At 48.7% G+C, this 15271-nt stretch overlaps 1 protein-coding gene across 1 annotated transcript in view; it reads left to right on the forward strand.

Moving 5' to 3' along the window:
• Positions 1 to 11615: 11615 nt before the first annotated feature.
• LOC142772305 (uncharacterized) overlaps positions 11616 to 15271 on the forward strand; it is a 64937-nt gene continuing 61281 nt past the window's right edge. The window contains exon 1 of the mRNA XM_075874505.1: positions 11616 to 11813. Within this exon, the coding sequence (XP_075730620.1) occupies positions 11616 to 11813 (198 nt within the window). The remainder of the gene's footprint in view (positions 11814 to 15271) is intronic.

The raw sequence follows: 15271 nt of genomic DNA on the forward strand, positions 1-15271 counted from the left end.
CACACTCCAACGCATCCGAACACCATAAAACAGCGCAATATTTGGAGAAATGTGCGTGTACACACCAGTTTCGTTGTTACGTCATTATGAACTGCTTGATGGTATTGGATGAAATAATACTTCAGTCTTTGGTTTGCACACTGGTCCGTCGAGGTAGACCAGTCGATATATTGTGCTCGGCTGCAGAACCGAAGGTCACGAGTTTCATATCGGCTGCGGCAGTCACATTTCAATGGAGGCTAAATGGTAGAGGCACTGTGCAATGTGAGTGCACGTTAGAGAACACCAGAGTCAAAATTTGAGGAACTCTCAACTGCGGCGTCTCTCGTAATCAGGCTTCGGTTTTCGGACGTAAGACTCCAGATTATGTTACTATTGGCACGGCCGCTGGATGAAAGAGCGCTCGCGCACGGCCCGCCGCATGCTCCGAAACCGGCGTGACAGGTCTAGTTCCCGAACCACCGCTGCGGCTCCAGTGGGGTGGGGGGAGGGAGGTGGGCAGTTTTTGCGAGCACTTATAGAATCGCATGCGCGGTGCACTTGCGGTATAGTTACCATTGAGGGCGTGCATCTTTGTGTGACCCACGAAATCTTCTTTCAATATCCATCTGGCGTGTGCGCACCGGGTAGGTACCGTCCTTGCTTTTAGATACCTGCAGCTCTTGCAAATTTTCGGTACTGTCTTACCCGAGATGGAACCTTGCACACCGATCAGTTTTCGCGAAAGTAAGAATTGTGAGCACACTTTACTCGGATCCTACAAGATCACAACTAATAGATCTGGAAGAGCTACACTTTTCTAATGCATTTAAATTAACTATATTAACTGTATGTCACTTCAGAAAACGTTGCTTCAAACTTAATAACTTCATTTAGAATATTTCACCTCAGCAACTGCAGTTGCCACTATTCTTTTAACACAAACAAAGATAGACATCTTACTTCCTCCAAACACGTATATAGTATTCATACAATGCAGTATCAGATGCAACAGCCACGAAATATACTTAGCATGTGTGCGACCTCATAAGATTGGACTCGAGCCTCTTTAAAATTTCAGTGTCTGTAATTTGAATGCTAGAAATTAAGCGAGCAGTTATGAAGCGAATAATATGCAAACTGCGAGACGAAAAGAGCGATGAAGTACTGCAAAATGTGAACACAACCTCTTGCGTTCCTGCGCTTTTGAGTGTTTTCGTCTCCGTCCCGGCGCTCATATGATAATGCGAATAATTCAACAGTGAACACATAATCAGAACAAGATGTGTGAAAATATTTCAGTTATTCTCAATTTAGGGCTGATCCTGGCATTTTTATTTTTTTTTACTTCTTTACACTTTTGCATAATAAAATGACTTGACAATTGCGCCAGCTTGTGCGCCCAAATTTTGGTTTTTGTGTCTATCGACAATAAAATCATCCGTTTGGTCTTTCCATGTCAGCCTCTTCACGGGCACTGGCGAATCCCGATAGCACGCCATGCGCGCTTGTCTTCTAGCAGTCTCCGTCGTGCGGTTCTGTCATACATTAGTGTTTGTTTGTTCTATTATGAATTGTCGAAAAATAGGCACCTGTGCTCGCTAAAACGAAGTCACGCCACGTGCACTCTCCTGTCCTGCCCTACGTCGGCATTGGTTTTGCGATATATAAACATAATAAAAACGTGGTTGTCACTTGACATGGACGTATATATATATATATATATATATATATATATATATATATATATATATATATATATATATATATATATATATATATATATATATATATATATATATATATATATATTATGAGACCACGTCCGGTACGGCAGCAACCAGGTTATCCTTCTTTAATCCAGGCGCACGAGCCAGAGAGCCAGCCCGCGTGACATACGATGATGATCACTACAATGGCTTGGTCATACAGATGAAGATGAAGTACATAGTCAGCGCTCACACTATTTTCCCCCCCTTCGCGAAAGAGGGCAGCAAGTTAGAAAGGGTTGGGGCGCCGAATATATCGTTTCAGTCGAGAGACGTGGGCGATCTCGGTGTGGCGGCGACGACGATCAGAAGCCGCGTTGACAGGAGCAACGCGATAGTTGACTTCAGATGTTCGTTCCAGGACGGTGTATGGACCGAGATACCGGTGAAGAAATTTTTCGCAGAGCCCAGGTACACGAACAGGTGTCCACAAAAGGACTTCGTCGCCTGGGCGGAACACAACAACTCGACGCTTTGCATCAATGTCGATTTTTCTCTTGTCCTGAATGGTAGCAGTGTTGGCGCGGGCGATTTCACGGCAGCGGGCGACGCGAGCGGCGAACTCTTCCGGGAGAGATGAAGATGGATTGGAAGATGTGGACAAAAAGGTGGTGTCCAGAACAAAAGTCGGTACACGGCCATACACGAGAAAAAAAGGGCTAAAATTTGTTGTACGCTGTATGGCAGTGTTATATGCGAACGTGACGAAAGGAAGTATTGTGTCCCAGTTTTTGTGATCTGGTTGCACGTACATAGAGATCATGTCGGACAAAGTTCGGTGAAAACGCTCAGTCAGACCATTAGTTTCTGGGTGATACGCTGATGTGGTCTTGTGGATAGTGTTAGAGGCCTTTAAGACTTCAGCAAGGACATGTGAAAGAAATGTCTTGCCACGGTCGCTAAGGAGCACACGCGGTGCGCCATGTCGTAAAATAATAGCGCGAAGGAAAAAATCGGCCACTTCAGAGGTAGCACCAGATGAAAGAGCTGCCGTCTCCGCGTAGCGAGTAAGGTGGTCTACGGCAGTAACAATCCAGCGGTGACCGGCTGACGTAAGCGGAAGAGGTCCGTATAAGTCTATGCCCACAAATTCAAAGGGAGTGGACGGGCAGGGCAGTGGTTGCAGTGGCCCTGCGGGAAGAGACGTGGTACGTTTTCGGTGCTGGCATGACGCGCAGGAAGCGACGTACTTGGCGACAGAAGTGGAGAGGCCAGGCCAAAAGCAGCGAGTCCTGAGGCGGTCGTAGGTCTTGTGGAACCCTAAGTGGCCAGCTGTCGCATCGTCATGAAACGCTTGTAGAACTTCCAGACGAAGTGAGCGAGGAATGACGGGAACCCATTGGTTACCGAGAGGATGGTAAATTTGCCGACATAATGTTCCCTCTTGAAGCTTGAAGCGGGCAAGTTGTCGTCTTAGGCGGCTGTTTGGAGCACGCGATAAGCCGGTGAGCCGATCGATGATTGTGCGGCAGTAGGTATCGGCATGTTGGAGCGAGGCGAGATCTGTGGACGAAAGAAGGTCCGCCGAGGCAACTAACTGTTTCGAAGGAGCAGCCGTCTGTTTGGTCACTTTGGCGGGCGGTGACGAACAGATGGAAGGGGACACTTCGGCGCTTTGCGAGAGCGGGCAACGGGACAAAGCGTCGGCATCTTGGTGCTCTCGGCCCGACCTTTATGTGACGCTGTAGTCATACTCTTGCAATCGTAGTACCCAACGGCCAAGGCGTCCCGACAAATTTTTGAGAGACGATAACCAACACAGAGCATGATGGTCAGTCACTATTGTGAAATGCCGGCCGTATAAGTAAGGACGAAACTTTTGGATGGACCACACGATGGCGAGACATTCTTGCTCAGTGATGCTGTAGTTTCGCTCAGCATGTGACAGAGTACGGCTCGCGTAGGCCACGACTTGTTCTTCGGAAGCTTGGTTTCGTTGAAGAAGGACAGCACCGATGCCAAGTCCACTTGCGTCAGTGTGTAGCACAGTAGGTGCTGCAGGGTCGAAATGGCGAAGCACTGGCCGTGATGTGAGGCATCGCTTGAGGGTGTGAAAAGCGGCTTCGCAGTCATCCGACCAGACAAAGGGTGCGCTCGTGGTCAGAAGTTTGTGCAGAGGAGCCGCAATAGTAGCGAAATCACGTACAAAGCGGCGGAAATACGACGCTGAGCCAAGGAAGCTGCGGAGGTCTTTCTGTGTGGTTGGTGTAGGAAAGTGCAGCACCGCGGCAACCTTGTCGGGATCGGGCTCAACGCCATGTTTACTGACGACATGACCTAATACCTTGATGCTGTGACTGGCAAACCGACACTTCTTAGTGTTGAGCTGGAGACCGGCATTAGCTAAGCACGTGAGGACTTCGTCTAGCCGTTGCAGGTGCTGTGAGAAGCTCGACGAAAAAATGACAATGTCGTCCAGGTAGCAAAGGCAGGTCTTCCATTTTAATCCCCGCAGTACCGTGTCTATCATCCGTTAGAATGTGGCTGGGGCATTGCACAGGCCGAAAGGCATTACATTGAATTCAAAGAGCCCATCTGGCGTAGCAAACGCAGTCTTCTCTTTATCAGACTCGTGCATTGGAATCTGCCAATAACCGGAGCGCAAGTCGAGACTTGAAAAGTACTCGGCACCTTGTAAAGTATCAAGAGCGTCGTCAATGCGAGGCATTGGGTAGACGTCCTTACGAGTGATTTTGTTGAGTGATCTGTAATCAATGCAAAACCGTACCGAGCCATCCTTTTTTTTCACTAGTACGACAGGAGAAGACCATGCGCTTGTCGAAGGCCTGATGACGTTGCGCGCGAGCATGTCGTTGACTTGTTCTTCTATAAGCTTGCGCTCAGAAGCCGACACACGGTAAGGGCGGCGGCGAATCACACGGGATCCGTCGGTGTCGATACGATGGGCGGTCACTGTTGTTTGACCCAGACCTTCGGAACAAACGTCAAAGCAAGTTTTGTGCTTCATTAATAACGCTAGCAAGGCATCCGTTTGCGTTGGGTTGAGATGTTCACACAAAGTGGCCTTGAGAGCAGGAAATGCATCTTCCGCTGGCATACACTTTGAGAATGACGAAGCAGATGAACCAGTGACGACACAAAGCGGTGCTTCTTCGGTAATGCTGGCAACAGTGGTCCCCTCAGGCAAAAGAAGCGGTTCTGGCGTCGTGTTGCAGGCCGTGATGCTTGCATAACCACTGGAGAACCGCACTAAACAAGATGCGATGGTGATCCCTCGAAAAATGCAGCGCTGGCAAGGAGCAACCAGAGCGTCACCATCTAGAATGTCACGTGACTTGATCGTAAGGACACGTTCTCGTCCGGGAGGCAGGAGGAAATCCGCAGCTGTCACAAGGTTGGGCGACGAAAGGTCGGCAGCAGAAGAAAGCTCAGTGTCCGTAATACAAATGAGGGGCCGACCACACGAAATTACAGCAGACGCCGCTGACAAGAAGTCCCAGCCTAAGATTATCTGATGAGCGCACGAAGACAGCACAGCCAATTGTATGTGATGACGGATTCCATCGATGAGAATACGAGCAGTGCACAACCCGGTCGGGCGAATTGGACTGTCATTAGCACCGCATAACATGGGACCGGCATAAGGAGTTTGCACTTTACGCAGGCGAAAACACAATTCACGGTCAATTACTGAAATTGCGGCTCCAGTGTCTATAAGGGCGTCAACAAAAACACCTTCCACAGAAACAGGCAGTAAATTAGCTGGACGAGACGGAGGAGTTGTAGCGTTCCGACGACAAGCAGTTTCCCCTCCAAAAACTGCACCTTCTAGTTTTCCGAGTCCCGAGAGATCGGAGCGGGACGCAAGGGTGATGACGTACGCCGAAACGGTGACGGAGAACGGCGGCGAGATGAACGAGACGGATGAGGCCCAGCATGAGACCGTGGAGGGGAGGGCGACTGACGGAAGGTGGATGGATACGGTGCGGGATCGTATTCATCGGGTCTCGGGGAAAAGTCTCTCTCGTAAGCTGCGTAACCACGTCGTTCATCCTGCTGACGGCGGCGGCAGAAACGGGATATATGACCCCTTATGCCACAGTAAAAGCAGATGGGGCGGGGAGGACGCCATGTAGAATAGTGGCGTGGCCTTGGCGCATGCGTTGTCATCGCAGCCACATGGTCGCATCCGACGTCCGCAGGCACGGTTGGAACTGGTGCAGGGGCCTGTTCAGAGACGCCGAGTAAGACACGAGCATGGCTCATAGCAACAACAAGAAGACCCCCCTTTATTCCCAACTGCCCCCCTGCTATATACCCCACATGAGGTGGCGCGCGCATGCCGACAGCGCCATCCATTAGAGGATTAACATAGCACTCAGCGTCCACTACATCTTCCCTCCCGGGATAGTTACATGTTCAACCTGCGCGGCGGTTTCACGGCACGGCCAGAACGCGTACGCTTAGGTTCATCACACTGAGGCGCACTTGCTTGCACAGGTAGCGTCTGCACTTCAGGCGAGGGAGGCATCTTCACAGGCGGCACAGGTGATGCGCACGAAGCACTTGAAGCACTTGGAGACAATGATTCCGACGCTGAGGTCGAGGCTGAGTCTCTTGGCGGATTTGATGACAAGGTTCCATGCGTCGGTGATGAAGCCATTGATGCTTGCTGTTGGACATTTTGGTCATCTACAAACGGCACCAGATGGCAACGGTTCCTCTGGACAACACCACTTTGAGTCTCGACCACATATGACCTTGGTCGCTGAGCTGGGCTGAGGACACGACCGCTGCAACCTAAATCCTTTATCCACACATCCTCCCCCATACTGAGAGAAATCAGAGGAGTAGTACTGTGACGGCTATTGTAGTCCTTCGCCTGTTTCAACTTCGCCGCAGTATCCTGTGCTTGAAATTCCTCGTGATTGGGTAAGGCCGGAAGAAGTCGTTCAGGCAGAACCGGAAGACGAGTTTGTAGTCTCCTTCCCATGAGTAACTGAGCTGGAGAGACGCCCGAAACTCCAGGTGTGTCTCGGTATGCGAGTAGAGCGAGGTACGGATCCGGGCTTTTCTTCAGCAAATCTTTCACGGTACGCACCATGCGCTCTACCTCTCCGTTACTCTGAGGGTATCGAGGGCTGCTGGTCTCGTGGCAGAATCGATACGCCGTTGCAAAGTCGGCGAACTCCTTGGACGAGAATTGAGGTCCATTGTCCGTCCGCACAACGTCTGGTATCCCAAAACGGGCAAAACAACTCTTGACCGCAGCAACAACCGCTTTTGCTGATGAAGTTCCCAGTGTGACTATTTCTGGAAATCGGGAGTAGTAGTCGACAATGAGGACGTAGTCGCGTCCTTCCAGGTGGAACAAGTCGATTCCCAGGCGTTGCCATGGTCGTTCCGGTGTTGGCGTTGGTGACAGTGGCTCAGAACGCAAGGTTCGCGTCTCAGCACACTTAGCACATTGAGCCACAAGGTCCTCAATATGCTGGCTGCAATGGGGCCACCAAACGCACTCGCGGGCGCGCACTTGACAGCGGCGGACACCTTAATGTCCTTCGTGCAGTAGTGCGAGAATGTCCTTGCGTTGGGCTGACGGGATGACAATGCGGCGATCCAGTAAGAGTAACCCATCGTACACACTCAGTCTTTCTCGCTCCTTCCAGTATGGTGCTAAATGGGTCGGAACTCTCTTCTTGGACGGCCAGCCTTTCTCACAATAAGTCATAATAGAAGAACACTCGCTATCTTGAGCTTGAAGACGACGGATCTCGTCTAGCTGATTTTCCAGTTGTAAAGGTAGCTCCTTGAGAACTTCCCCTATATAGACTTCCAAGCTGCTGACTGCTTTAGAAGTTGGCAAGTCGCAGGGTGCTCTTGATAGTGTGTCCGCTGTGGCTAGCAGTTTTCCAGGAACATACTTGACGGCGAACTGATAGCGCATCAGTTTTATTCGCATACGTTGAATTCGAGGTGGCAAGATGTCCAGATCTTTACTTGACAGGAGAGCTACAAGCGGAAGGTGATCGGATTCGACCTCAAAGCTTAGTCCACGTAGGTATTGATCGAACCTGGTGACAGCCCATGTGACAGCCAGAGACTCCTTTTCCGTTTGACTGTAGCGTCCTTCTGTAGTAGTGAGAGATCTGGAAGCATAGGCAACTGCTCGTCGAATTCCTGACGGTTGATCTTGGAGTAAAACGGCACCAAGGCCATGAGAGCTTGCGTCAGCCGATACTATAGTTGGGTAATGGGGATTGTACATAGCCATACATGTGTCGGAGCTGAGCAAAGACTTTATCTTCTTGAACGCTTCCTCTTGGTTGTAACTCCAGCTCCACGCGTTATTCTTGTTGAGGAGTGCACGAATAGGTGCGGAGATCTCAGACAGTTTTGGAATGAATCGAGCCACATGGTTTACCATTCCAAGTAATCGGCGAACACCACTAACATCGATTGGTGGTGGGAGATCCATGATAGCCTTGACTTTGTCCGGGTCTGGACTAATTCCTTGCTGGCTGACGACAACTCCTAAGAACTTGACAGAAGAGACCCTGAACTGACACTTCTTTTCATTAAGAGTGACACCCGCTTGAGTCAACCGTGCCAAGACGTCAGCTAGACGCTGGTCGTGCTCTTGATGGTTCCTACCAAAGACGAGTATGTCGTCTATCATGTTGACGACTCCGGTGATGCCTTCGAGCAGTCTCGACATGAAGCGTTGGAAATACTCGGGTGCTGTCGCAATGCCAAAGGGAAGACGCTTGTAGCAATATCGGCCAAAAGGTGTGATGAATGTCGTCAGTTCTTCACTCTCACGAGTTAGTTTTATTTGGTGGAAGCTGGATCTTGCATCGAGCTTGGAAAAAATTTGTGCCCCACCAAGCTGACCTAAGATGTCTTCAACTGTCGGCAGAATGTAGCGTTCCCGCTGGATAACCTTGTTAAGCTTCGTCAAGTCGACACAGAGCCTGTACCCGCCCGACGACTTCGGCACGACGACGAGGCCTGAACACCATGCGGTAGGCGTGTCAACCTTGCGAATGACTCCTTGGGTTTCCATTTCATCCAATTCCTTCTTCACATGCTCTAGCAGAGGCAGAGGTATTCGTCGAGGAACACTTAATGAAAAGGGACGAGCATCTTGAGCGACGCGGATGTGGTATTCTTCCTGTACTTCGCCAAGTCCACGAAAAATTTTTGATTGAGATGACGGAATACCATCCACAGAGTCCAAAAACTGAACGATGCCCAAGTCTTCAATTGCTGGTAATCCCAGGAGGTGTGTCGTCTGGTTCTTGATAACATACAGTCTTTGCACAGACACTTTGTTACGCCACTGCAAGGTAGCAGTGAAAGATCCCAGAACGTGCAGCCTTTGATTTCCAGGACCGGATACCTCGGCGTCCACTTTATCCAAAACAGTAGGTAATGCCGGAAAAGAAGGTGAAACCACCGTTATTTCGGCCCCTGAGTCTATCTTGAAGTGTGCGAGGTGACCATTCACGTGAATGTCGGCATATCGTGCCCGACGCGTACTGAGCGCGTGAAGTTCCACTGAGCCTAACAGCTCTTTCCGATGCTTGGCCCGGCAAACAGCAATAAAATGACCTTGCTTCTTGCAGAAATTGCATGTGGCTTTGCGAGCTGGGCATTCTTTTCGAGAGTGGTGACCACGGCCGCAGTAATCGCAAGTAGACTGAGTTGGCTGCACAGATTTGCTGCGACGCGATGAAGCGTTCTTCGCGCGTTGCGCCGCGTCCACGTTTAAGCTGTCAAAGGCCCCGTTCTCGCTGGGAGTTTCACGGGATAGACGCTCTTTTTCGGCTTCTTCATGAACACGCGCTTGGCACAACGCTTCCTCAGCTGTAAGTTTCGTACATCGGCACAACTGATCCGATAGCTTCTCATTCCGCAATCCAACGACAAACTTGTCTCGCACAAGGCGGTCTTCGGTCTCGGCGTTGTTGTACCCACAACGCTTGACAAGATTCCTGAGCGCGGTGAAAAATTCATCAACCGGCTCCCCAAGTTGTTGCACTCGGCGGTGAAATCGGCGGCTCTCGTAAATCTCATTGATAGGGTGGACAAAATGCGAAGTGAGCTTAGCCTTGACTTCCGCAAACGGGCGGTTTTCCGGAGCAGACAGTCCTAGCGACGACAAGACGCTACGTGCTTGGGAACCCATGCAATATAAAAGAGTTCGCACCTGCACCTCGTCGGTGGCTGTGTTGATACCGGCCGCGAAGGCGTAATCTTCGTACCTCGTTATCCATGTTGTCCATTCCCCAGGGCTGGTGAAGTTGAAAGGCGACGGAGGCTGAAGTCCCGGTGTACCGACGTGAATGAAGTTGAGCTGAGAAGGTCCGGCGTCTGTCTCCTCCATAACTCCGCGTTAGACGCCCACTTCTGACACCATGTTCAGAGACGCCGAGTAAGACACGAGCATGGCTCATAGCAACAACAAGAAGACCCCCCTTTATTCCCAACTGCCCCCCTGCTATATACCCCACATGAGGTGGCGCGCGCATGCCGACAGCGCCATCCATTAGAGGATTAACATAGCACTCAGCGTCCACTACAGGGCCCGCGATGCAACTTCTGCGTACGAAGGCACTGGGAAGCGCACAGGAGACGGGGCATGTGCAGCGCCTGTCATTGATGCCAGTTCGTCCTTGATTATCTCTCGCAGGTTGGGAGGAGGTGTGTGGACAGACGCAACGGTAGGGTTGCCTGGAATAAGGCCGTGAAGTTCTTCTCTGACAATTGTGCGGATAAGGGCCCGCAATTCATGCTCTTTGGTAAAGCGAGCGTCGCAGGAGGCGTGTGGAAGGCGCATGGAATGAAGCGCGTCCAGGCGTTGGCATGTAGTGATGACGTCCCGGACGGTAGTCGGATTCTGAATCACGAGAGCATTGAAGGCCACAGAGTTGATGCCTTTCAGTAGATGTCGGACGCGGTCGGCCTCCGTCATGTCATTTTGTGCTCGGCGACAGAGAGCCAGAATATCTTCAATGTAGGACGTATACGATTCGTCGTCCCCTTGAATTCGGGTTGCGAGCTTCCGTTTCGCTACTAGAGAACATCCTGCAGACGTGCCAAATACCTGACGGAGATGCCCCGTGAAGGCCGACCAATTGGAGAAGTCGCTCTCGTGGTTGTAATACCAGGTTTTAGCAACGCCATCGAGGTAAAAAGGAACGTAGCGCAGTTTGTGCGCCTCGTCCCAATAATTACAAACGCTGGTTCGATCATAACTGTCGAGCCATTCTTCGACGTCTTCGTTGCGAAGGCCGGAAAATACCGGAGGGTCTCGATGAGAGGTACTCACGGTGTAGTGAAGCCTAAGTGGCTGAGAAGGAGCGGTTGCAGCAGTGGGCGGGTTGGGTTCTGCCATTGCTGTTGCTTGAGGGCACAACCGTCGACCAGACCGGAGCTCCAGGGGTGACGGGTAGAGCAGGAGGACGTGGGAACCAAAGCACGCTCCACCACTTATGAGACCACGTCCGGTACGGCAGCAACCAGGTTATCCTTCTTTAATCCAGGCGCACGAGCCAGAGAGCCAGCCCGCGTGACATACGATGATGATCACTACAATGGCTTGGTCATACAGATGAAGATGAAATACATAGTCAGCGCTCACAATATATATATATATATATATATATATATATATATATATATATATATATATATATATATAAAAGTCCCGTATATATATATATATATATATACGGGACTTTTGTTGAAGTGGGGTAGAAGAAAAAGAAGTGAATGTGTTCTGTGCCAGGCTTAACTGCTGCAACCAGCTATCATCCCGCCTGTACAATGAACATCTCTCACCTGTAACATAATTGGTGGAGCTGCTGGGTAACGTCTTGGAGCACCGGACAAGTACGGCGGATGACACACCTCTGGAGCTTCGCCGGAGCCGCAGAATCGCAGGACTTCCGCCGCTACCAGGCACATGTCATGATGAACCCTGACGGCGAAACCCAACCAGCTGCGCCTAATACCTATGAACACCGTTACAAGGAACCGCGCCCGTTCTCTGGGAAACCTGGAGAGGGCGTCGATGAATGGCTCAAGCACTATCGGCGGGTGAGTCTGTATAACTAACCACTGGGACACTACCGGCCAACGCAACTACGTTCCATTTTTTCTTGAGAGAACCGAATTGATGTGGTCCGAGAATCATGAGGAGAATTTCACTACATGGGCGAATTTCGCGGACGAAATGAAGAAGTGTTTTGGAGATCCAACCACGATAAATAAGTGTGCTGAGCAGACCCTGAGCCAATGTGCTCAAGTCCTTGGGGAGACATGTTCGATGTATATTGAAGAAGTTCTCAAGTTTTGCAAGAGTGTGGACCCACTAATGACTGATGAGGATAATGTCGGGCATCTCCTTAAGGACATTGCGGAGAATATCTATCACTACCTTATAGGAAAGGATGACTTGCAGTCAGCCAATGACATCATCCCACGTTGCCGAACATTTAAGGCTCTTAAAGCTCGGCGCATTTCGGCAAAGTTTGGTAGACTCCCCAACGTCACAATGGTCGCAAGCATCGACGTAGTAATCCCTCCACCCAGCGATCTGGCGTCAACAATACCGGAAATAGTGCGCGAAGAACTTGATCGGCGGCACGCTGCTGCGCCGTCGATAGCACATGGCCACGGTTCTTATACGCTATGCGGTCCCCCGCCTGCGTCCATCAACACTGCGGGCTTCGTCGACTCTCGACATAGTAACGCTCAACATAGCCAAAGCGTACGAGTGTCGAGTACTCTATTCTGCTAACCACCTTGCAGAGCCTAAAGTTTCCTCAGTATATTACTGAGTGGATAGCAGAATTATTAAACTCAAGGAAATTGTATTGCGTGAAGGATGGCTGTTGTTCGCATAAATTCAAACAGAAACGTGGTGTTCCCCAAGGGTCCGTCCTATCTCCAGCATTATTCAATATACTGATGGGCTCTATTCCAATTGTTCAGGATGTCAGTGTCTACAATTATGCAGGTGATATCGCGTTCTACGCTGCAGAGAGCGACATTTACTCACTACATCAAAAATTGCAAAGATATATTAATACACTATAAATTTGGTTGCTCTCCATTTCATTGTCATTGAACATCAGTAAAAGTGGGCTCTTGATGTTTCCTATAGCAGATAGTTTCAATTTTTGTATTGTATAATCGGGAACCTATTCCACAAGTAGATTCAGTCAAGTACTTAGGAATGATTTTGAATGAAAAGCTAAACTGGAGCCCACACATATAATATACAACAGCAAAGGCACAACGGGCGTTAAGTTTATTACGCAGGTTAAGCAACAGAAAATACGGGCTGCGCAGACACACGATGTTAATGATATATAAAGTGTATGTGAAACCAATATTGGAATTTGGGTGTGTATTATTCTCGGGGGGCCGCTGGTTATAAAATTAAACTGCTAGTAATGTTAGAGCGAGAAGCTCTGAGAATATGCCAGGGACTTCCCATGTTCGTGGCGAATAATGTATTGTATCAAGAAGCGCGATTGCCAACACTCCTCTGTCGATTCCGCATTCTAACGGTTCAAACCTTCTTAAAGTTCTACAGTTTACCGGCGCGAAGATCAGAGTACGCATTTATCAGCGACCCTGACTCTTTCTTTCTTGCACATTGGCCTCGATTTCATACCCCTCAGATAACTTTCATTAAAAAGAAACTGGATTGCATAAATGTAGACATTAGCACAGTGATTAAAACTAATGCCTCAACCCTCAACATTAGAATAGAGTACGATAAAATCTTCCCCCCACAAGCCAAGTTGCAATCTTTTAGATTTTGACCACTACATTAAAAGATTACTTGGTGCATGCAGAAACAAAAAAATGTAATAGCTACAGATGCTTCTGTTAACAATGAAAAGTCGGGCGCAGGAATTGCGTCTGATTTCCTCGGCTAATATTTTTCAGTAAGGCTTCCAGATTTCACTCCTATATTTGATGCCGAGCTAGTAGCTATTATTGTAGCTCTTCGAAAAATTCCTACGACCGAGACCAGTGCAATCATCCTAAGAGACTCACTTTCAGTGTGTGCAGGTCTGACAACCTCCGAACAATCTCGTGCCTAGCAGCGTCCCACACGTTAGCACCACCGCATTTAAAAATCCTCAAGTTAGTGTGGGTCCCAGGTCACTGCGGATTACAATTAAATGAATTGGCAGATGCTTTGGCACGAGCATCGCTTGATGGACCAGTAATTTCAGTACTTGCCGAGTTAGAATACTTATCAGGGGTTAGATATAGAAAATTTGCTATTTTTACAGATAGTTTAGGAAATACCACACAATAGACAGATTATCAGCACCTCAAATTTCCATAGAAAGCCCAGTGGAGTCCGTCAAAAAACTTGAAATTATAATCTCCAGTTTCCGGTGCCGTGTCCCGCCATTAAATTTTTATTTACACAGAGCTGGTCTGACACTTTCTCCCCTTTGTCCGTTTTGCGAAAAATCAGAAACTATTGAACATTATTTTGGTTCATGTCGGAACTATGCATTAATAAGGAAACGAATTCTAGACATTCCATTTGCGAAGCTAGGTTTAAATTTAACCGCATAAAATGTTCTAAATTTTGGTGCCTCTGCTTTAGGAAATTGCCACAGAGATGCTTTCGATGGGGTGTGTAATTTTATTCAGGACTCTAAACGTGTTTCAACATAAAGCCCACGTTAGCAGCTACTCAAAAAAAAAACGGGTCTAAAAGTAATTTCCAAACCTGGATAAATCCGTGACGTACCAAATTAATCGGGTTCGGCAAAACCAGCTGTCTGGTCGGCTCCCAAAATCAAGGTATAGCTATTAGTGTCTACTTTCTTGTTGATTCTTTTTTCTCACTATCTAAATCTTTGGTTTCTTTTTTTAATATACTGTCTTCACTATACATCTCCCCCCACCCTTTTTTTTGCTGTAAGCAATAATGCAGTTATCGTCCATATGAGACTATATGTTCTCTTGGCCAATCCCCCAGAGTGGGTATGAGCCATGGATTAGAGGCTACAAACAAAAAACGAACTGTGGCGCACACCTACGCTGGAGGATCTTCCCTTGATCCCTTTAGTTCTTTTAAAAGCTGTAAGCTATCAAAATAAAAGTATTTCATGAGAATTATCCGGTTCTTGGATGGCATAGAGGCTCAAACAATAATATATTATAAAACTATGTTGAATGGCAATGTTACAACATTTTTTCGTTCCCTCTTCTTTTTTTTACCAAACAGCTTTAAATACTGGCATTGCTCGGTGGTAGAACCCCTGCATGCTGCGCTAATATCAACAGTTTTGGGGGTCTAACGTTCCAAACCACGATATGATTATGAGCGATGTCATAGTGGAGGGCTCCGGATTTCAACCAACTGGGTTTGTTTTTTCTTGACATGCTCCTAAATGTAAGTTCACGGGCCTCAAGCATTTTCCCTTGCATTGAAAACGCAGCCGCCACGGCCGGGATTCGGTGCCGCGACCTCCATGCCACGTGAAAGGCCCAGACGCAATTGTCTCTCGAATCCA

This window comes from Rhipicephalus microplus, chromosome 9 (assembly GCF_043290135.1).
Source record: "Rhipicephalus microplus isolate Deutch F79 chromosome 9, USDA_Rmic, whole genome shotgun sequence".
Lineage (NCBI taxonomy): Eukaryota > Metazoa > Arthropoda > Arachnida > Ixodida > Ixodidae > Rhipicephalus > Rhipicephalus microplus.